This window comes from Loxodonta africana, chromosome 2, assembly GCF_030014295.1.
Source record: "Loxodonta africana isolate mLoxAfr1 chromosome 2, mLoxAfr1.hap2, whole genome shotgun sequence".
Classification (NCBI taxonomy): domain Eukaryota; kingdom Metazoa; phylum Chordata; class Mammalia; order Proboscidea; family Elephantidae; genus Loxodonta; species Loxodonta africana.
The window spans coordinates 195,481,467-195,505,614 of record NC_087343.1 but is presented as its reverse complement, the minus strand read 5'-3'; the positions used below and the strand labels follow the sequence as shown (position 1 = coordinate 195,505,614).

At 40.8% G+C, this 24,148-nt stretch overlaps 1 protein-coding gene across 3 annotated transcripts in view; it reads right to left on the bottom strand.

The window, feature by feature from the left end:
• The window catches only part of SIMC1 (SUMO interacting motifs containing 1), an 85,823-nt gene that overhangs the window by 4,987 nt on the left and 56,688 nt on the right, over positions 1 to 24,148 (bottom strand). The window contains exons 5-10 of one of the 3 annotated variants that reach the window (XM_064279168.1): positions 23,316 to 23,470; positions 16,864 to 16,983; positions 15,477 to 15,629; positions 13,659 to 13,787; positions 5,479 to 5,635; positions 5,217 to 5,301 (exon numbers count right to left, since the gene is read on the bottom strand). In XM_064279168.1, the coding sequence (XP_064135238.1) occupies positions 5,217 to 5,301; positions 5,479 to 5,635; positions 13,659 to 13,787; positions 15,477 to 15,629; positions 16,864 to 16,983; positions 23,316 to 23,470 (799 nt within the window). The other 2 variants (XM_010594231.3, XM_064279170.1) reach the window with 2 other exon arrangements.

Genomic DNA, 24,148 nt, shown 5'->3' with positions numbered 1-24,148 from the left:
ACTGGAGGAGAATGGTCCTAAGGGAATAAGAACCTTTTAGTAGAACTTGATTTTCTTAAACAATGCATGCGTGAACACTGAAAAATAATACATGACTTTAAAAAAATGGAAAGAAAGGCTGGCTGAATAGGGTAGGATAGGGAAGACTTGGGAGGGGGTTGGGAAGAGGACTTTGGAGTTTATTAAAATACTGCAGGAAATTCAAGGCTGCAAATATTGGCAATGCTCATCTAAGCATTGACCAAGGGGAGGAAATCTTGGCCAGTGGATTTCAGTCATTTGGATCCAGTTGGCCAGGCCTGGAATTTTATGCTTCAGTAGGGATGCAAGTTCTTACATCAGAGGTTGTTGTGGTTATTGTATGAAGCAATTTATGTAAAGCGTTTGTTTAGTACAATGCCTGGCTCAAGATATTTTGGCTCAAATTACTCTTACTATTAGTTTCTGGATCAATACTTAGGTTAGCTATTATTATTTTATCATCACCAACACTATAGGAATCTCCAACCTGTCATTCTGAGCTCTTCACCTTCCTGGCAGATCTCTTCACCTTCCTGGCAGATCTCTTCACCTTCCTGGCAGATCTCTTCTTTCTCCACTCAGTAATGGCAGAGCCCTGGCAGTCATCCTCCCGACTCAGTCCTTTGAAGTGCCTCTGTTCTATCTCTTGCCTTCTCCACTGCACTCCTCACACCCACGTCACCATTACCTTGGCCCCTCTGGTCCTCCACCAAACTCTTCACCTCACATCAGGCAGAGTGACCTTGTAAATGTGCAGATCTGATCATGTCATTCCCTTACTCAAAACCACTGTGATGGGCTCCCCTCACTCTTGGAATCAAGTTGAAATTCCTTCACCTGGTCCAGACGGCCCTTCATGTCTTGCCCCATCTATCTAGTCTCATCTCGGGCTCTTCTCCCCTTGCTCACTACTCCCAGTCCTAACAGCTTCTTCTATGCTCCTTGACCTCACTAAGCAACTTCTTGCCTCAGGGCAACATGCTGTTCCTTCTTCCAGGAAAACTTTTCCCTTCCTATTTGCCTGGCTCATACCAATACTTCCTATCTCTGCTGAAATATCCCTTCTTTAGGGAGGTCCTTCCCTAATTCCTTCAAATATAGATTAGGTCTTCCTGTTGTATGCATGTGTACTTTCCTTTATATCATTCATTTCTATTGTAATTATATATTACTTATATGATTGTTTTGGGTCAATCTCCCATTAGATAGTAAGCTCAGTGAGGGCAGGGGCCATGTTCTTATTCACTGAGGTTTTCCTCATGATCCAGGCATAGAGAAGGCCCTTGGTAAATATTTGTTGCCTGGAAGAATGTATGGATTGAACAGTTACTGCTTTTGCCTGTCTCCTCTCCTTTGACAGGGGTCTTTGCAGGAAGGCTGTGTGTATGACCGTATGACTGGTGCCTGATTTCTGTTTTGTTCTTTTAAGTATTAATTATTTAATTATTAAGTATTAAATGACAGCAGGTTAACGGTTTCAAAATGTGAGCATCAGGAAAACATATAGCAATCTGTAATTTCACGGGGCTTGAACTTGAGTCACATGAAACTGGGGTATGGGAGACTGATTCTTAGTCAGAGAACATGAGCTTAACTGACAGTCCAGCGTCCACATCTCAGTGGGGCCACCCTGCCCTTCTGGAAATGTTTTCAATACATGGGGTTCAGGGTATACTTCTCAATGTCAAGGGTATGTTGTACAAAAATAATTTAGCAATGTACGGAGTGTTTAGAACATAGAGAAGTAGCCAACTCCTTAGACTCTCACCTTCCAATCTCACTCAGTAATTTCACAGAAAAGTAATTCCTGTTTTCATTGCACACAGACTCTGGCAACAGACCTCAGTTTGAACTCTGGTTCTGCATTTACTGCTCTAAGAGAGTCTTTGTTTTCCCATCTGTAGAATGGGGATGACACCGACCTTCATAAGGTATGGATTATATAAGCTAGCGTATGTGAATTTACCTATCTTTCTGCCTCTCTTTCTTCATGCTAAAAGATTCCCCTGAACCAAGAGCAAGCCTAGACTCTCTGACTTGTTCTCTGCTTTCTCCATCCTTGGAGCTGGGCAACTCAAGATGATCTCAGAATTCCTTCAACAAGGCTCTCGCCACTTCAGAAGAGGGCAGAGATGACTACGGTGCCCTCCCGGTAGAGTGCTTGCTGCCTGACAAGGACACTGACCATTTCAGGGTACCACTCAGCTGTGATTTTTGTGGGACAATGTTTTCAAACACATGGGTTTTTGGGCTGGTGCTTAGTCCTGAATATTTTTTTCTCCTTCTTAACTTTTGAAGTCCAAAGAAGCTGGAGAAGCTGTTAAGGATAAAAGTGCACTAGAACGCCCTCTGTTTATTCTTGGCCTATAAACACTGGTCTGAAGCCTTCCCATCTATTAGCTGAAGCATAAAAATATATTCTGTACTAAGAGTGGATCCATGTCCACCTTAAGTCCCTCTTGCCTATAACCACTTATTAGGCGTATTCTTTTGGAATCAAAACAGAAATGAACAAGCAGTATTGAAGGTGAACTTGAAACAAAAATGAGCTGCTTTAATATTAAACTTTCTGCTAGATCTCCAAAAGAAACAATTACGTAAACGTCAGTGAGGCTAACTGCACATGGAATTTGCCTTTGGGGCACTGTTTTAAGAATGACAGGTACCTTTCTGTGAGGGTGCTACAAATGCATAAACCACACACGTGGTCTTGACAACGCACTCCTTTGAGTTTAAGTTTCAAGAGCCTCAAACACAAAAAGACCCTTGCAGCCTACCCATGGCCAGGCAAACAGGCCTCTCACTGAGATTCAACTAACATTGATCGAGCACTTACTACTTTTTTCTCACACTTATTAGCAATCAGTCTGGCAAGTTATATGTTACCATCCCCATTCTACAGGAGCAAAAAACTGAGGCCTAGAGACGTGAAGTTTGCTGCCCAAGGCAGAGTAAGTGATGAGGCTGGGATTTGAACCCGGGCCTTCTGTCCTTAAATTCAATGCTTTGTTCATATTTCCACAACAGCTCCTCAGTTCCCGGCCTGAGAGGATATAAGGGCTATGGTACCTTCCCAGGTGTCACTACTGAGCTAAAATCAACCGTGACAGGCTAACTTTTAAAGGCAGGTAAATTTTATATGTACACTTTTTTTCTACTTGAGAATAAGTTGTAGACACTGTGCTCCTTTGCCTGTTCATACTTCAATATGGATTTCTTAAGACCAAGGATAGAGCCCTGGTGACGCAGTGGTTAAGACCTATGGCTGCTAACTAAAAGGCTGGCAGTTTGAATCCACTAGCTGCCCCTTGGAAATCCTACGGGACAGTTCTACTCTGTCCTATAGGGTTGCTATGAGTCAGAATCAACTTGATGGCAACAGGTTTGGAAGATCAAGGATGTTTACTTTCTTAAGCCTATGTAATTATCAAATACAGCAAATTTAATAGAGCCATAATACTGTCACCTATGAGTTGGAACCAACTCGATGGCAGTGAGTTTGGGTTTTTTTTTTTTTGGGGGGGGTTTTTGGTTTTTAATCTCTTCAAATTTCATGAACAGTCCTAATCATGTACTTTATAGCTTCTTTTTTCCTGGTTCAGGATATAATCTAGGCTCAAGTATTACATTTAGAATTCATGTGCTTTTAATGCCTTTTAATTCATGTCTGTTTTCATCTGGAACAGTAGCTCAGCCTTTCTTTGTTTTTATGACATTGGCACTTGGGAAAGGACAAGCAGGTTCCTTTGTAGATAGTCCCTCAGTCTGAGCTTGTCTGTTCCCTGTGATTAGATTTAGTTATGTATTTTTGGCAAGAACACCACATGGTCAGGGCCACAATACATGGACATTATGGGAGAAAAACACAGAATTCAAATTCTTAAGAAGTCCAGATTTACTGGACCAGGTGAGACTAGCGGAATCCCTGAGTCTATTGCCCTGAGATACTCTTTAAATCTTGAACTGAAACTATCCCCTGAGGTTAACCTTTTAGCGAAATAACAGATTAGCACACAAAATAAAGGATTTTACTACTGACTACAGTGGTCCATTAAAAACCATATGTATGAGACCAAAAGGTCAACAATTACTCTAAAGCAAAGATGAGAAGATAAGGGGGCAGGGTAACTAGAGTACTGGAAATGGAACAACCAGAATGCAATTAAAGAAAATGCTGATACACTGTGAAAAGTGTAACTAATGTGATGGGCTGTCACATTACAGGGGTTGCAACTAGTGTTGCATAACAATATGTATATAAATTTTTTTTATGAGATATTAACCTGAGCTGTAAACTTTCACCTAAAGCACACAAACACAAAAAAAGTAATGTCACTAAATAAATCATGTGTGAAACTGTCAAATGAACCTAATTTGCTGTGTAAACTTTCACCAAAAACATAGTAGAATAACAATAATAATAAAAAAAAAAAGACCACCATATGGGCAGTGGTGAGGCCCTCTCAGTCTATCACGTCAGGGGGACACCAGGTTTCTCTCACGTGAAGTGGCTATTTTTCCTCTTGTCGTTAAGAAGCACATTGGTTCTTCGGTTTTCCCAAGGGCCTCAGTGAACCCATGGCTAACACAATCACTCTCCTCTGAAGCAGCTGTCCCATCATTACCCTTGTCAGTATTCGCCTCCTCAGTGTGAACTGGTCTAACTCTCCCAGATCTTCATTGTTCACTGGCTGTGCATGTGATGAGCAGTTCTGAAGAGCCACTATCACAGACTTTGGGGAATCTTACATCTTTTGCAAGATGTACACTTTTACGTCGCAACTGATTTGCTCTGTGTTTGCTTTGTGTCACCAGACACTTCCAGTGTCCACAGTCAGTGAGCAATTGACCAACAAAGACGATGCAGTGCTGGGCAGGGAGAGGTGCCAGGGCGAGTTGATGAGGACTATCCAGGCCTTCACTGAATACTCTTTCTGCTATGATGCTTCCTGCTTATCTAGACAAGTGTATAACTCTGAGGACCCCTGTATTTCTAGCCCAACCAAAAATACTTGAATTCCTCTGTTTCATAGCAGGGACTCCAGCTATGTCATTTCTATGTTCTTGGTAAGCTACAAAACCAAGGAGCAATGCTTTACTCAAGCTAACAAACTAGAATCCCCTGTATAAATAGAATTCATAATAATGTCCACTGAGAGGCCTCCCACAACGTCTTGTGAACAAATGCTCCTTACCTCTTAAAACGTGCTGGTAACTGGACAACAGAAACTGCAGATGCTCAACCAGCTCATCCCAAGTCTGCCACTGGGTTTTATCTGACTGTGGAGAGCGTAAAAGCAATTGATGACAAATACTTTCCCCAGTTAGAGGTTTTAGACAATTTTTAAGTTGCTTTTATATAATGTTCCAACAGTAGCGTGTCAACAAAAAAACCTGTGAGTAGGTCTAGGGAAAAGCTGTTCTTGAACCGAAATCAAAGCAGGAAAAAAAATGTACCTGACATTTGAGCAGTGAGGTGGAATTGTTCAGAAAGTAGAGGGCCTGGGCCAGAGACAAGGGCAGGCGGGTGGGCGTCTCACAGCTGTGGAGGAAGATGATTTCCAACACTTTGCAGCGCAGAAGGTGGCTCTCCATGGTGGTAAAGAACATCTCTCTGTGTGGACAAGAGGAAACGGGAGTTAACTACTTCAAATGTTATTTCAAGGAACATGTTCCATACTTTTCTCCTGGATGTCCTTACATTTGCCTTAAAAAAAGGCAGCCAAGAAGGATTAAGAGATGGACGGCTATGAAATCACAAAGTCTGTGGACAGGAATAGATTTGTTCAAGAATTAAAAACTGTCAGGAGAGAGAAGTCTATGATGTTTGAAAAAGACAAGTTGAGGACATGTTACAGAGAATGTCTTCATACTGTACGTATGAGAATTAATCACGAGAACGTATCTTTCTGAGTGCCTATAATATGCCTGCAGCTGCCACCTGTCTGCCAGTAGAAGCTTGTGTGTTGCTGTGATGCCGAACAGGTTTCAGAGGAGCTTCCAGACCAAGACAGACTAGGAGGAAAGGCCTGGAGATCTGCTTCTGAAAATCAGCCAATGAAAACCCTACAGATCACAACGGTCAGATCCTGCTGTGCATGGATCGACAGCAACTAACAACAACTACATAATGTACCAGATACAGTTTGGCACAAAAAGGAATATTAGGATAAATAAAAGAGAGTACTGCTTTCAAAAAGCTGATAACTGAACAGGGGTAAGGGGTATGCAACAGGAACCTAAGTGAAGTGCAGGGCAAGTGTACACATATGCAAGGTGCCAGCGGTGCTCTGGAGATACAAAGCAGAGAGGGTTCATCCGGTTAGGGATGGGAAGAGGCCTTCTTATGGAAGAGGAGGCATGGGGGGCAGTGGGCTAGGAGGAGCAAAGAAGACTGAAGGCAGATGGCCTTTCAACTGGAGGGAAAAATGGGCAAAAACAAAAAAGTAAAAAATACACAGCTGTGACTTCTTAAATTCCAGTCTGGGCCTTGAGTGTTCTCTTGCCCTTGACTTTGTCACGCTACCCAATACAGGACTTGACCAGCAAGGGTGGGCTGGAGCACCTTCAGAGGCTTTTAAGCAGGGGAGTGGCAAAACTGGAGCTGCACTTGAGGACAGTGAGTCAAACTCACTGTTCAAAAAGCAATGTCAACTTCTAGAAAAAGGTGGTTGGTCTCAGACGCATGGGGGCATCTCTGGATGGCCTGATGGTTTTTGTTTGTTTGCTTATCCTTGCCAGGTTTACTAGGCACAGAAATTCTGGGAAGCAGACAGCTTGTGAGCAGACACAATTGTCCTCAGATTCTTCTTAAGTCTCATTTCTACTCTGCGTTTGGCCTATTACTTTCACGAATCTTTTATCTCAAACTGTATTTCTGCTTCCAGTTTTTATTCCAGGGCTTGTGTTTATTCTGGTTTTATGACCCACAAATGGCAAACTCAGAGACCCACAAAGGACAAGGGGCAGGGAAGAACGGCATGATATGCCTAGTGAACAAGTAACAGAGCTGGCGCAGACCCAGGGGTTCTTTGACAACATCCTGCCCCTCTGGAGTTTTGCAACATCCTCTTTGCAACAAGAGATTCCCCTGTGCCTCTGCCATTTATTAAAAAAAGATAAATAAGTACCTATTTGGAGCTCCTGCTTGTGTAGTGGTTAAGAGTCCAGGTTGCTAACCAAAAGGTCAGTGGTTCAAATCTACCAGCTGTTCCTTGGAAGCCCTATGGGACAGTTCTACTCTGTCATATAGGGTTGCTATGAGTCAGAAGCCACTCGATGGCAAACAATAACAACACAAGTGCCCATTTATTATTTTTTTTTCTCATTATCTTTACGTTTTCACTGGACACATATATTATTAGAGTAAAAACAAAGTTAAAAAAGCAGAACAAATATTTTCCTTTTGTTTCTGACTATTCAAAAGCTTTCAGTCTAAAATATTTATAAAAATCCATTTCATCTCTTAAATGTGCATCCTTTGCTATATTTTCTGACAGATTTTCTTCTTTAATGCAAAGAACTCCAAATTCCTATATTTGCAAGATAGTCCTCAGACTCTTTTTCATTCTAATTTCTACTCTGCATTTGGCCTATTACTTTCACAAGACAGTTTTCCTATTCAGTAACCTTTTATTTCAAACTGTATTTTTGCTTCTAATTTATATTCCGTGGTTTTCATTTATCCTGGCTTTATAATTTCACAAATGGCAAACTCAAGAGACCTACATAGAACAAGGAGGTAATTCAATGTATTGGACATAGTAGGAGCTGAGGGTAGAACTGCTTATAGCAATTCAAATTCTGATTTTAAAAACAAGGGACAGGGAAAGGTCAGTTTCTAGTTTCAGCCTTAGGAGAGTAGCTGGTATTAGACTTACTCTACTACAAACAACTACAAATCTGGGCAAAATATATGAAACAACTTTTTTTCAGGCATTGGACAACATACTACATAGGACCATGATTCTTGAGAGAAAAGAAACAAAGGTGGTTACCTCCATATTTACTCCAGCTTTCTTTCTGGGGCCACTTTCTAAATAAGACAAAGGAAAGTGGTACCCAAACAGAAAGCAGCAGGCTTGTTGGGCAGAGCAAACAGAAATTGGGGTTCAGGACAGCTGAAGGGGCTGAAATTTGTATCATAGAAGACGGAACTCAAGAAATGTGTAAAGGGTACCCCTAAGCACATGTGCAGGGAAAATGTCCAAAAGCCTGTTAGGGAACAGCTACCGTGGGACTGTGAGCTAAATGGAGATTCTGGGGATTGCCCGGTGCTGAGAGACAATGGAGTTACAATGAGCCAGAGTGCAGAGTGCAGAGATGTCATTGAAACATCTTGAGACTCCATAAAGACTAAACCTCCATACTCTAGCCCTGTAAGAGCTGCTTTAGACCACCCTAACAAATCCTAAAAAAGTTCAACAGGAGAAAGCTAAGCTTCCAGGAAATGAACTGCCTGCCAGAACGAAACTCAATACTCTTAAAAAAAAGACAACAAAATCCCAACTCTCGACAATGTAGCATCTACAATGGTCAACACACAATAAAAATTACTAGATGGGAAAAATCAGGAGAATGTGATCCATAACCAGGAGCAAAACAGCCATAAAAACAGACCAAGAAGTGACACAGATGTTGGAATCAGCAGACAAGGAATTTAAAACAGTTATTTATTAAGTTCAAGGTTTTTTTTTTTTTTTTTTTTTAACAAGAGATATATAATGAGTGACTAGATGGGAACTCATAGCAAAAAGATATAGAAACTATATAAATGAACCAAATGGCAACTCTTAATCTAAAATATACGGTATCTGAAGTAGAAAAAAAGATCATTGGATAGGCTTAACAGTAGATTGGGCACTGCAAAAGAAAAGGTCAGTAATCTTGAAGACTTTCCAAACAGCCAGTGAAAACCTTATGGATTACAACGATCTGATCCCATTGTAAATGGGGTTGCCACGAGTCGGTGACCAACTCAACAGGAGCTTAACAACAACAGCATAATGTACCAGATACAGTTTGGCACGACAAGGAATATTAAGATAAATAAAGGAGAGTATTGCTCTCAAAAAGCTGATAATTGAACAGGGATATGCAACAGGAAGCTGAGTGCAGGGAAAGTGTACGTGTATTTGAGGTGCGATTGATGTTCTGGAGATAAAAAGGAGAGGACAGAAGTACTGCAGAAATGATGTTTTGTCATTCTCAGAGTATCATATCAAGAGACGCATGATGCCAGTTTGTCTCATGATTGGTGTTATTAACTTTGATCACTTAATTAGTATGGTATCTCTACTTTAAAGATAATATTTTTCTCTTTGTAATTAATGAATACGTACATTGACAGGGAACTGCCAGAAATTTAAGCCAGATTCAGAAGAGGGCATGGAATGAGGAATATCATTGCTGATGTCAGATGGATCTTGGCTGAAAGCATACAATGCCAGAAAGATGTTTACCTGTGTTTTATTGATTATGCAAAGGCATTTGACTGTGTGGATCATAACAAATTATGGATGACACTGCGAATAATGGGAATTCCAGAACCCTTAATTGTGTTCATAAGGAACCTGTACATAAAAAAAGAGGTGGTTGTTCGAACAGAACAAGGGGATACTACATGGTTTAAAGTCAGGAAAGTGTGTGTCAGGGTCTTATCCTTTCACCATACTTATTCAATCTGTATGTTTAGCAAATAATCCAAGAAGCTGGACTATATGAAGAAGATGTGGCATCAGGATTGGAGGAAGGCCCATTAACAGCCTGCAATATGCAGATGACACAGCCTTGCTTGCTGAAAGTGAAGAGGACTTGAAGCATTAACTGACAAAGATCAAAGAGTACAGCCTTCAGTATGGATTACATCTCAACATAAAGAAAACAAAAATCCTCACAACTGCACCAATAAGCAACATCGTGATAAACAGAGAAAAGACTGAAGGTGTAAATAATTTCATTTAACTTGGATTCACAATCGACTTCCATGGAAGCAGCAGTTAAGAAATCAAAAGATGTACTGCACTGGGCAAATCTGCGGCAAAAGACCTCTTTAAAGTGTTAAAAAGCAAAGATGTCACCTTGAGGACTAAGGTGTGCCTGACCAAAGCCACGGTATTTTCAATCATCTCATATGCATGAGGAAGCTGGATAATGAATAAGAAAGACCGAAGAAGAATTGATGCCTTTGAATTATGGTGTTGGTGAAGAATACTGAATATACCTTGGACTGCCAGAAGAACAAACAAATCTCTCTTGGAAGTACAGCCAGAAATCTCCTTAGAAGGGTGGCTAGCAAGATTTCATCTCATGTACTTTGTATATGTTATCAGGAAGGACCAGTCCTTGGAGAAGGACATCATGCTTGGTAAAGTAGAAGGTCAACGAAAAATAAGAACCTCAACGAGATAGGCTGATACAGTTGCTGCAACAATGGGTTCAAACATAGCAACGATTTTGAGGATGCTGCAGTGTTTCATTCTGTTGAATGTAGGGCCGCTATAAATCGGAACCAATTCGATGCACATGACAACAACAAGGTTTGTTTAACATTAGGAAATTAATCAGTGTAATTCACTACACCAGCAGAATAAAGAAGAAAAGTCATATGATTATCTCAATAGATGCATAAAACATGTCTGACAAAACTCTATACCCATTCTGAATAAAAAACAATAAGCTAGAAGTAGAAGGAAATATCTACAATCTGACAAAGGACACTTATGAACATCTACAGCTAATACCACACTTAATGGTCAAAGATTGAATGTTTCTTCCTCTAAGATCAGGAATGAGGCAAGGATATCTGCTCTCATTACTTCTCTAACATTCAAGTGGAGATACTAGCCCATGAAATAAGGCAAGAAAAAGAAGCAAAAGGCATGCAGATTGGGAAAGATGATGTTAAACTGTCTTTATTTGCAGATGACATGATTGTGTATGCAGAAAATCCTAAGGAAATCACACACACACAAAAAAACCCTATTAGAATAAGTAAATTTAGCACGGTTGCAGGATTTCCATAAATGAGTTATTGGAAAGTGATAGGAGCGTGGGTCATGTGGATACATGCATTTGCCAAACCTTATCAAATGATACTTAGGTAAATTAGTTTGTATAATTTAATTGCATGTAAATTATACCTAAAGTTTAAAAAATTAAAATAAACAAATGTAAAGGCCAAATGAAAGTGTCTTCTAGTATAACTTGGTGGGTTGCCAATTTGCCTCTCTGAGAGAGTTCTAAAGTAGGGCTAGGTTTTAGAAATTATTTTTGTCTATTTTAAGTCTAAATTTGTTTGTAGCTACCTATTTCTTGAATTCCCATCTCTCCCCAGAGGCTGGAATGAATGAATGAATGATATGGGAGTTAGACACAAATGCAGTACTCCCGACAGAGTGGTAGACATGCATGGCATTTTTACACACTTCCTTCTGTCTGACCGCTACAATATATTGTCTCCTTTGAACACTGAATTTGGGATTAAGCAGAGCTTTGTTTAAATTTGGGTTCTAAATCTGATTAGCTGTATAACCTTGTGTTAGTTAACTCACCTTTTTGAGCCTCTTTTTCTCATTTGTTAAATAGGGATATTTCATGAACATAATTGAGATAATTAATATAGGAGTAGTTGTAGGAACTCAAAAATGTTCGTTTTAATCTTAGCAGGATATTTTAATTAAGCCCTTATTAAAATACTATTTGGTATTAAATTTTTTTCTACTATTTAGAATATTTATCTATTACGGAAGAAACCGGAGCTGCTCAAGAGCAGTCTTGACTGCTAGCTGAGAGCTTAGGGAATGGGATGGGAAGCAGACGTGGAGCTGGTGGAGATGCACTGCAGACAAACATACATAATTCCCCAAGGGTCATCACTGCACAGTGGCTCTCTCATAGTTATTTTCTGTACCAGCACCTGCTCATGAATTCATATTCATTCCAGTTTATTTTTATTCTTCTGGATTCCAAAGTTACTGGTTTAAGGAAGGAGTTACTGGTCCTTGCGAAGGACTCTTTATCTCTTCCTAATGAAATCCTTCACTAATTCATGCTTGGAGAAACTGAATTCTTTATCCTTACTATCTGGGTTCATTCTACAGGTTCATTCTTGGGTAACCTCTCCTCCACCTAATATTGGACATTCCTATTTTATTTACCCACCAAGCTTTTAAGTGAACACTTTACTTATGCCAAGCCCCATGGCTGAGGGTCAGGGGAGAAACTGGTTGCAAAATGGTGGTGTGGTGGCACCCAATCTCCTTGTTTACTTCACAAGGGGGAGGAGATCAAAATAAGCATCAGTCCAAAGCTGATTCCTATCAGGTGGAGGTCAAACATACCTCCACTCTCCAAACTTTTTACCAATTCTGACACTAGCCGTCCCTCCCATGGCATTCTCTACTTCTCTGCTGGGTTCAATAATTCATTGCAATGGCCACACAGAACTCAACAGACCATACTCACAGTTATGGGGTTTATTAGGGAAATAACAGGTTACAACTCAGGATCAGGAACAACTCAGGATATGGATTTTCGATCAGGACAGCCTCTTCTCAGCTATGCCTGCAGGCAGGCCTCTCTCTGTCCCTCGACCCCTTGGGACTCTGCCCTGCTCGGGAAAGTGTTACAAAGCTCTTCAGCTCCACCAATAAGTGCCTGGGGATACCCCACTCCCATAGGAAGCCTTGGCCTGAAGGTGCTCAGCCCTCTCATTCCATGGGTCGCTGAGCCTAGCTCTGCTGACAAGTGCCTGGAGGCACCCCACTCCACCAGGAAGTCTCCTGCCCAGTCACTCAGCTCTCTCAGTCTGTGGGTTGACACACCCACTGTAGCCACCTTCCTCCATGGGCCGGGAAGCCGACCGTGTTGTCTCATGCCAGTCTCCTCGTTCTGCTACTGTCGTTTCTCTGCTGCCACTTCTCGCCATCTCATGCTGTCTCCAGTGGTACAGGTCTCTCTTTCTGTCTCCTGGGTCTAGGAGGTTCTTGGTGCAGGGACCCCAAGTCCAAAGGCATGTTCTGCTCCTGTCTCTTCTTCTTGGTGGTAGTGAAGTCCCCTCTTTCCACCTCTGAGTTGGCTCATTTTATGCCTAGTGGGATGGCAAAACTGACCAAGCCCCTCGTTAGGGTTCCATACACCTTATTTGCCTGGTCCTACCCCCATAAGGGTGCCATGCACCTTATTTGCATCATTCACAAGCTGTTCAATCACACTGGTGAGTCATAAGCACCTTATTTGCATAGTCCCATCCAATCCTTTGGTGGGAGTTACAAGATCATGGCTAGAAAGGCCATATAAAAGCAATCCATTGCACTGCACTGGTACTTAACAGCTGAATATTGAAGGATAAATAAGGTTGTTAGTCAAATGGATAAGGTAGAAAAATTTAGGCTGTATTTAGGGTATCCTGCTTCTTCCCAAGAAATCATGCCTTAGTTGCAAATAATAACAATTAGTTGAGAACCTTCTCTCAAAAGGTTAAAGAGACAGGAATAATCCACCTCTTTCTTCCCAATTTAACTAGTATTTGGAATTTTTCTCTTTGAAATTCTGTTTCTCAGCAGCTGGGATAGATAGAGAACTTGTCTTAAGAAAAACTACTTATATTAAAAAACAAAAATAAAACCAAGACTCACCTCTGACTCCTCTCAGGAATGTCTAGCACAAACCCAAACATCATCTCAGCAATCTTATTAGAGCTGCAGGTGGGGGTCCTGTCCACCTCCACGGCTATAGACAGCATCCTCTGCAGCTGGCAGACGATCCTGAGTCCAGAACACAGAACACAGGTGAGTGGGGGGACTGGCAAGTCGCCACCCTGGGAGCTGGGAGCTGGGAGGGGGCCCCTACTGGTGTACATCAGGATAAAGCCTCCTAAAGGAAGAACTTGTAAAACACACATGGAGAACTACTGAAGCCATCAGCACACTTTATTATCAATTCCATCTATCTGAAGCCTTTTTGGAAACCCTGGTAGTGTAGTGGTTAAGTGCTATGGCTGCTAACCAAAAGGTTGGCAGTTTGAATCCACCAAGCGCTCCTTGGAAACTCTAAGGGGCAGTTCTGCTCTGTCCTATAGGGCACCTATGAGTTGGAATTGACTTGAAGCCCTTTTGCCAGATCATACTATCTGAACCTCTCAGAACCCAGGGTTGAACTACAAAAGAAAGCTGCTCTTAAATTCATAAAGCAGAACCATACAGTCTTAAAGACTGAGAGAGCTTTAAGGATCAGCTAATCTATAACTTCCCTATTTTATAGATGAAGAAACTGAGGTTCAGAATGAATGAAAATTACTTGAGTTTCTTTGAATCAGGAGAAAATACATACTTGCCAGATAGTTTTCTCCTGTTATTTGGTTCCTTTACAGCAATTTCTTACTACGTTCAGTCTGAGAACTCTGACTGGTAGAAGCTGATGCTCTCCCATCAGATCTAACTGTGGGAGACAGCCAGGCTGGTGTGGCAAAGGAATTTGGGCAACCCCCAAGGAATCTCACCTTTCTTCAGGAAGGTGAGTCTGGCCTGATGTCAGCCTTTTCTTTCTCTTACTTCCATTTACTTAAACTTTTTGCTCCTCAACCTTCTCATCTATCTTTAAAATAGCTGTTGGCCTGTGGTCTTATTGATGCCAGCCTTTTCTAACATGTATTATTTGTGATGGAAGAAAGGGCTCCATTTTCAGGAAATCTGCAGGCAGTTTCCTAAAATAGGTGAAGCCCATAGGCCTGATATGAAAATCAGGTTGGTGCAAATAGATTATAATACAGCATTCTAAATTTTAGGCACAAATGTTGTATTTGAAACATAACATTTCACATATCATATTTTAAGAATATGATTGACATGGGATAGTAGGTTACTTATGCAAGGACAGCTGAAGCCCCTAAAACCCTGGCATCTCTCAAAATAATGCCAAGAACACTCTTAACCTCGTAAAAGAAATGCCATGAGCCTCTTCCCAGGGCAGCCTGGGCTAGCCCTGGTCTGAACCATTGCTGTTATAACCTCTTGGTGCCTACAGGTTGAACTGCTGTTTTTCTACCCAGACTGGAAGGGATAGACCCAGGTCCTTGAGGACTAGAGGCTGCCAGAACACCCACTATGCACCATTCTTTTCTGCTGTCAGTGGACATCTGAAGTGATAAGGAGCTGTCACCCTTTGCTGTTTTCTAGACTCCAGGAAAGGGAGGGCAGTGGCCTCTAGCTTTTGTTTCACTCCTGTTTTTGAACATGTATTCACTTAGTGAAGTCCTATTTATTTAGGGAAGAAAGCATCCATTTTTGTTCTACACTTGGAATTAAGAAATTTAGTCTTTAATCAAACTACTATAGCCTTTAATAAGAATCAGTTTTATGCTGTAAGGGCTTGCTAATTTTGGGGAAGTAGTGCTGTTCTCTAAAACTCAAAATCCCAATAGTCCCTGGGGGAGACAACTTTTGTCTGCTCCTTACAGCTGATTGGTGTTCTTTGTCAAGTTGGGTTGGGGAGAAGGGTGGCTGCTGCTGGCTTTCAAGATTCTTGTTTCCGAAGAGGTTTGATTTTCATTTGGGGGTTCAGTCAATTCATCTTCAGTTACTACTTTGACCAGCCACTTGATCACATCTCTGCAACGGGGGGGGGGGGGGGGGGGGGCGGAGGGGAGAAAACAAGTAAGAAAGTGTTTAAACTTCTGTTGTGTTGTAGGGTGCTTGCAACTGCAGCCTTAACCTGGACTTCTAGACCCCTAGGTTTCCTCTATGAGTTGCAATCGACTTGATGGCAATGGGTTTGGTTTTTTTTTTACGATGTCCCCAGGAGGGGCTATTTTCAATATTTAAAAATGTCTAATGGAAATCCCACATATAATTGCAATGAGGCTACAAAGGCTAACTAAAATATCAAGATTTCAAGATTGTTCTTTCAGTTATAATAATTGAAAGGTACCTCTGTGGTCAAGGAGCATTATGTGTGGCTTCCTGACCGGGAACATTCCTTGACTAGGTAGAAAGTTGGACAGGGTGGCTACAGATGTCCTTGCCAGGTCTCTATTACTAGATTTCATCTATTAATACTAACAAGCAAGGTTTTAGAGCATGGGCAGTGGAGTTACACTTTATATGAGGCTTAGGTCCTAAAAGTTAGAGAGGTAAAAATACGGTCAAAAATTACTTTTAAAAATCACTTACGTAACCCAGGTAAAAATTGTGGATTGAATACACACATCTAATTTTCTTCCCTCCTAAAACCCCATTAATATCATAGTAAATGGATTTTTTTTTAAAGGCATAAATCCATAAGGAAGAGGGGATGAGAGGAGACAAAGGCAGTGACATTTTTGAAGCTGGCAGGCAAATGAAGTATACTCACAAAATGGGGAATTACATGGTAGTCAAAACAAATAAGCCACAGCGACAGGCATCAATATAGATGAATCTTAGAAATATATAATATTAAGTGAAAAATATAAGTCCCAGTAGATCATATAGAGCATGATACCATTTTTATAAAGCTCAAAGGAACTAGGGATACACACAGACACAATAAAACTATATAAGAAGGAAAGAAAGAAAATGATGAACTTTCAGGATGATGATTACCTCAGATGGAGGGAGGCAAAAGGATGGCGGATGGAGGGGTGTGGTTAGATGTCAGTAATGTCAAGGACCCGGCCTTTGGTTTCGGTAGTGGGTTAGGAGATGCTGATTACAAAAGTAAACGTAACCAATTAACTAGCTAAGCAAGTGTGTCATGTTTTAGGAATGATGTTTAATCTAAGTCTAAAGTCTTTGCAAAGGAGCCCTGGTGGTACAATGGCTAAGTGCTCAGCTGCTAACCAAAAGGTTGGCAGTTGAAACTTACCCAGTCAGCAGGTGGACTTGGTGATCTGTTTCCATAAAGATTAGAGCCAAGAAAACCCTATAGGGCAGCTCTACTCTGTCGCATGGAGTCGCTATGAGTTGAAAATCAACTTGATGGCACCTGGCAACAACAATGACATGGCCTTGACAAAGAGATAAATGTAAATGACTTAGCAGAATTGAGAAAGCTGAATCCTAAGCCAGCATTGGAGAAAAGTGAGAAGACCAACTGTATTTACCAATGAGAGAGAAAGAGAGAGGGAGGGAGGAAGGGAGGGAGAGAGGAAAGAAAAAGAATCTTTAATAAGTTCTGCAATGGCAGCATCAGATTTCTCTGAAGTGGGATGACAGGGGGTTAGTTAAAATAAGTAGGATGGTTGGAAAGCTGTTTAAGAAATTTTTTGATTCCTAGATCTTCTTCCCCAATCCGGCAGACTACGGGTTAATTTTGTGGAGAGGTAAAACAAAGAATTCTCTGGACTGTGGGATATCAGGCACAGTTGGGAGGCAAAGGCATTGCAGCAAAAATGGGTACTAAATGAACACATACCTGCAAATGCAAGGACGCTTGGCTGTCCTACACTTCGCTTCTAGAAACCCAACCTTTGTATAGGTAGAAACCCATCCTTCACATAAGAGATTGAATGGAAGACCCAATCAGCCCAAGAGAAAAGGCCTAAAGACACTGACATGGGGGGTTTTTCCAAGAAATAGGGAGCCAGTTCTACCTACCAAAAAATCAAACGAAACCCACTGCCATTGAGTCAGTTCTGACTCATAGTGACCCTATAGGACAGAGTAGAACTGCCCCATAGGGTTTTCAAGGAGATTCTGATGGATTCAAACTGTCAACCTTTTGGTTAGCAGCCAAGCTCTTAACCACTATGCCACCAGGGCTCTACCTACAGTTCTACCTGCAGGGAAGTTCAAAAATGATAAGTCCTGCCATGTGCTCAGAACCTCCATTAGCTTTTGAGTCTTTTATCCTTAAACATGAGTAAACTACTAAGGTTTACTAGACATCTAAGGAAAGCTTCTAACATGAGAGAGATCAAAATAACCAAAACCAAATTAAAAAAAAAAAAAAAAAACCTTGGGCAAAACAGACATTATGCAGAGAAAAACAAAACAAAAAAATCTATCAAAGATATAAGAGAAGATATGGATCCATGAAAGAAGAAAACAAGAATACTATTTTTTTTAAGATGGTGCCTTTAGAGAGAGAGAGAGAGGAAAAAAAAGAGCTGTTGAAAATTAAAAACATGATAACAGAAATGAAAAACCATATTTTCCAGGACTGAAACGGTCCACTGAATGTCCAGCACCGTGGATAAATACAGACCTACAACAAACATACTGGGCCAAAACAGGATTCTACAGACTTCTAGAGGAAACAAGCAGGGCACGTATAAAAACATCATTAATGAAAATAACTTTTTAACAGCAATTCTGGAAGCTAGAAGACAATGGAAGAGTTCCTTCAAGGTGCTATAGAAAAGTTATTTCTAACTTAAATTTCTATTCTCAGCTAAATTATCAATCATTGTATGGGAAGAAAAAGATATTTTCAGACATTCAAGATCTCAAAAACTTTACTCCCCACATACCTTTCTTAGGAAGCTATTGGAGACTGATCCATCAAAATGAGGGAGTAAATCAAGAAAGATGTAAGGCAAAAAACAAATTCAAGAGATTTGATACTGGAAAGAAGTGAAGGGAATCTTCACATTTATGGTGAAGAAGGCTGGCAAAGAGGACAACCAATCCAGCTTGACGATCAAAACACTCTGTGACAGATTTCCTTGAGAGGACGAAATTAATGGAATACCTAGTGGGAACCTAGTGCAAATAAACATTGAGAGGAGACTGAGACCAAAACAGAGAATTTGAGGTTGGTTTCTGATATGCACGAAGAAAGCTAGGAAACAAAGTCAGACAATTATTAACTCTAGGGGAAAGAAAAGTAATCATAGTTTATAATTTGACTCAACTCTGACTAACACACACAATTATAGTAACAGAAACACTGAATACTGATCTAAACAAAATTATGATATAATTGTATTAATGGGATGGGGACTGCGAAATGTGTGTGTGTGAGGGGGACAGTAGGGAGAAAAAAGAGCTAACTCTTCATCTGCCATGTGGGAAGTCAGTAGATAATGGCTAACAGTGAAAAAACAAGAAGGCTTACTGTTTAGCCATACGGTGGTAAATTTCAAAAGAATCAAATAAGAGTTGAAAGTAGTTACCCCTGAGGAAAAGGAAAACATAGGGGAGGGAACCTGGAGGCTTAGTGTATTTCTTAAATCTTGTTCAAAGAGTTTACTCTTTTTTTTTAAATTGTGGTAAATATATATAGTAAAACCTGTGAGAGCTGGAACTCACCAGGACTGCCTTGTTTTTCTGAGCCTTGCAAATTTTCCACGTTTGACGGGGTGTATTTAATCTATCACTCTCTATTAGTGGAAAATACTTGAGTTTTCCTTCTCTGACAGGTTTCTGCCTTATACAGGTTCCGGCTTTGGCGGGAGCCTGGGTGGCACAAGCAGTTTGTGACTGACTCTTAACCCAAAGGTTCGTGGTTCAAACCCACCCAGTGGCTCTATGGAAGAAAGGCCTGGCAATCTGCTTCTATAAAGATTACAGCCAAGAAAACCTCATGTAGTTCTATTCTATAACATTTGGTGATGTGTCAGGTACCAAACTGATGGCCGCCAACAACATTAACAAATACCTATGTTACAAAATTTGCCATTTCAACAATCTTCACATGTACATTAATTATGCTCATCATGTTGTGCAACCGTCACCCTTATCCATTCCCAAATTTTATCATCATTCTCATAGAAGCTCACTGTCCCCTAAGCATTGAGTCTTTGTATGTATAGTTTAAAAAAGAAAGAAAAGAAAATCCCTTAAGAAGGTACCACATGGAGATTGACTTGCTCTCTCTTTCTCTTTTTAAAAAAATCATCTTTAAATGTCAGCCTTGACCATTATGCTCTTTTACGAACTATCTATATGGGATCAAACTGAAAATAGCAACTTGAAAGATGAAATAGAAACCTTAGGGGGCAGAAAATTTATATTAATGGGAGAGGAACAACTCAGAAAAGGAGGGTGAAAATGTAATCAATGTCACTAAGTGGTACAGTAGAAACTGTTGAATTAGGGTATGTTTTGCTGTGTATATTCTCAACAACAACAAAATCAAATAAAATTAAAAAAATCACCTTTGAGGTATAATTTACATACAATAAACTGTACAGTTTTTTTGTTTGATGAGTTGTGAGGTCAATCTAACATCTATCTCTTAATGAACAGCTGGAACAGATTTTTTTTTCACTGATGGAGCACGAAATGAGGGTCCTGATTTGCATTTAGAAGTCACAAATACCAAAAAATGCCTATCTCTAAACCTGAGAATCATATTCAATATAGTGAGAAGCTCACACCATGAGACATGGAAATGAGAGCAACAGAGAGGTCACTCTAATGCCTAGGCTCACAAGCATAATGGTGGGCAGAGTTGCTCTTGATATTTAAATTGTTATTTTTCAATTTAAAATGCAACTCCATTGTCCTGTGCTGTTTCTAAATTTTCTACTGATTTTCTATCCCTACTTTTTTTTTTTTTTTAATTTGGAAATAATATCAAACTTACAGAAAATTTACGAGGATGGTGCTAAGAACACCCACACACCCTTTCATATGCCTTTGGCCCTACTGGCGTTCTCTCTCTTTCCCTCCTTCTTTCCGTCTATATACATGCTTCCACCCACCCCCTCTCTGCCCCAGAATCATTTGAAAGTTGTATCTATGAAGCTGCTTTCTGCTTTCCTACTTTAAAAAATTTTTTAACCCACCTTATCTATTTTTTTATTTAAAGCATTAAAAAATAATGGAGTCTATTTCCTGTATTCTATGGCTTGGTAAAGTAGAGGGCCAGTGAAAAAGAGGAAGACCCTCAAGGAGATAGAATAAGACAGTGGCTGCAACAATAGGCTCAAACATAGCAATGATTGTGAAGATGGCACAGGACCAGGCAGTGTTTTGTTCTGTTGTACATGGGGTCGCTATGCACCAGAAGCAACTTGACGGCACCTAACAACAACAACAACATGGTAGCCAGTTCTTTTCCTCCTTCATTTAGTCTGCCTACATGTCTCAAGGGCCAGGGTGCTACATACCATAGAATAAATGTTTTTTTCCCAGAAGGTTTCCCATTTCTAATCTCATAGAGACTGTTTGGTTCTCACTCAGTTCCAAAGATGCAAACTCCAATACCACAGAGCTGAGCAGGGGCAGCCTAACCAAAACCAAAACCAAACCTAGTGCCGTCAAGTTGATTCCTACTCATAGGGACCCTATAGGACAGAGTAGAACTGCCCCATAGAGTTTCCAAGGAGCGCTTGGTAGATTCGAACTGCCGACCCTTTGGTTAGGAGCCACAGCACTTTACCACTATGCCACCAGGGTTTCCAGGAGTAGCCTAGACAAGGGAAAATCACTAGATTTGATGCCTGGATTCTGGCCATGAATCTCTTTCCCTCATCTTCTATATCCAGTCTATTAGTGTGTCCTCTTGAACTTACCTCCTAAGCATCTTACTCTTGATCCTTTCTTTCTATTCCACTACCACTGCCCCAGTTCAAGCCTCTGATATGTCTTGCCTGGACCCATTGTCTTCCAACTGGCCTCCTTGCTTCTATTCTTGCTCTAGTACAATCCGTTTCCCATGTAGCAGCAATTTTTAAAATTTTTATTGTATCAATCACATCCCTGCTTAAAAGCAGTTAGTAGCCTCACTTTATTCTGAGAGAAAAAATTTAAATGAAATCACCAAGGCTCTCAAGGCTCTGAGCGGTCTGGCCCTACCTCTCCCCACCCTCATTTCATGCTAGTCTTCCCTCACCCACCTACGGTAGGCTTCTTTCAGTTTTACCGTCTACTTTCTCATCTTGCAGCCTTTGCCTCTGTTCTTCCATTTTCTTGGAACAGGCTTCCACTGGCTCTTTGCTTGCCTGGATCTTTATTATTCTGCAGACCTCAGCTTAAATGTCACCTTTTCAGAGTCCTTCTCTTACTACCATATGTTGAAAGATCTTCCCTTCTCTCCTCCCTTAATCCTCTTTCACCATGATCTGCTTTTCTCATAATAGGACTTATATTATTTAAAATAATTTTTTATTGCGTTTACAGTGCAAATTAGTTTCTCATTCAAAAATTTACATAGATTGTTTTGTGACATTGGTTGCAGTCCCCGCCACATGTCACACTCTGCCCCTTTCCCTTTACACTCCAGGTTCCCCGTGTCCATTCACCCAGTTTTCCTGGTCTTTGATTCTTTTTAAGTTAGCTTTTGTGTACGGTGTGAGGTATGGGTCCTGTTCCATTGTTTTTATAGACTGACATCCAGTTTTGCCAGCTCTATTTTTTAAAAAGATTGTCTTTCCCCCATTTAATAAACTTTGGTCCTTTGTCAAAGATTAGTTGATCAGAGGTGGATGGATTTACATCTGAGTTCTCAATTCTGTTCCATTGGGACATTTAAATTTTACAGAAAATGCCATACACAGAGAAATAGACACAGGCATGCAAACTAAGAAGCTGACCAATGCCCAAAATACAATGAAACATCCTCCTTTTTTGTTAGAGGAGTTATAATAATTAATATCCCATATGGCCTCTGAAAACTATTCTTAATAAATATGTAAGAACACATGGGCATGTAAATTTTAGTAGAAGAATTTCAGTGCTGCTCTTAAGAAAGGATGCTGGTACACTATGCTGGTGAGACTCATTTCTAAAAAAGCAAGGGGTATGGTTCCAAGAGGAAAATTCCAGCCTGAGATCCTCACCCTAGAAATTACATCTTTTCCTCCTGGTACAAGGATATAATAGTTCCACTGTGTGGACTTTCCAGAAGTTCTGACCCTGATTTTATAAAAAGAATGCACGCTTGCTTCCTTATTGCTTATTTGGTTAGCCACATGGCCTATTACCATAACATTACTTATCAGAAACTAATAGTGACAAATGAGACCCTAAATCAAGAGATTTATCTTGAGTTACTCAGGGGGCTAGAAAGAAACCTAGGCTTATAAAAGCTATAAATAAAAAGTTTCACACAGGTTGAAGTTTCCCATGTGGATTGTACCAGGCTGTTTGGACAATACTGAAATAAACCAGAGGAAGCCTGACGGTCTTGACAGAAAAATTATTCAAGCTATGGTGTCTGACTCATAGCTGGTGCAGAAAAAGGGTTTCTTTTATGATTGTCTGCAGTTTTAATGATTATCCTTTTATGCTATATAATGACCTGAAAATCTCACCTATCTGATACTCTCTGGCCCACAGAAGAGGAACTGGAGATGCAGATTCCATTCAGTAGCTGCCTACATGTAACCCTGACCCTCTTGCAATTCCAGGGTTCAGGAGGCTGGTTACCTGACATTGTGGGGCTGCTTGTCACAGGACAGCACAGTGCTTGCAATGGATTGCTGTAAATGCTGGCGCTGCCTCCTCAGCATCTGCTGGAAGTCATCTTCCAGGGTCTGTACTACATAACGCAGAAAAAGCACTCGGCCGGGCAGATTTTGTCCCTGTGGGGAGAAAGAATGAGAAGTCCGAATTTCCTCCCTGGATGACAGTGAGTATTGGCTCTCATAAATGCTGAGTCTAAGGGAGGGCTACAAGTCAGCAAGTGTGGCTGTACCTGAAAGAGAGGCTCTGGGAGAGTGCAGACAGGCTGGGGCATTACAAATGAGGACAAACAGGGCAACTGCTAAAAGAATCATACCCTGTAAGGTTCCAGAGGAGTCCCTGGATGGTGCAAATGGTTAATGTGCTCAGTTACCAACCAAAAGGTTGGAGGTTCGAGTCTACCCAGTGGCACCTTGGAAGAAAGGCCTGGGCGATCTATCAAAAAATTAGTCATTGAAAACCCTGTGGAGCACAGTTCCTCTGACACATGGGGCGGCCATGAGTTAGAGTCATCTTGGTGGCAACTGGTTTAGCTAAGGTTTCAGAAGCCATTTTCTTTTCCCTATTCTCTCACCTGTGTTATGTCTTTACCAGTGAGCAGGGGGCCCAGTCATAAGTATACTGCCTAGACAATAAGCTCTCCACATTAAGACAGTAGAAGCCCAAAATAATCTGTTTATTCAAAATATATAGGCATCTGCAGATTTAATAGCTAAGTTGCACCCAGAGGTCTGCTGGAGTCTCCAGGAGTATAGTGATCTTAAGAGGTGGCCATGGGAAGTCAGTCTCTTTCTCAC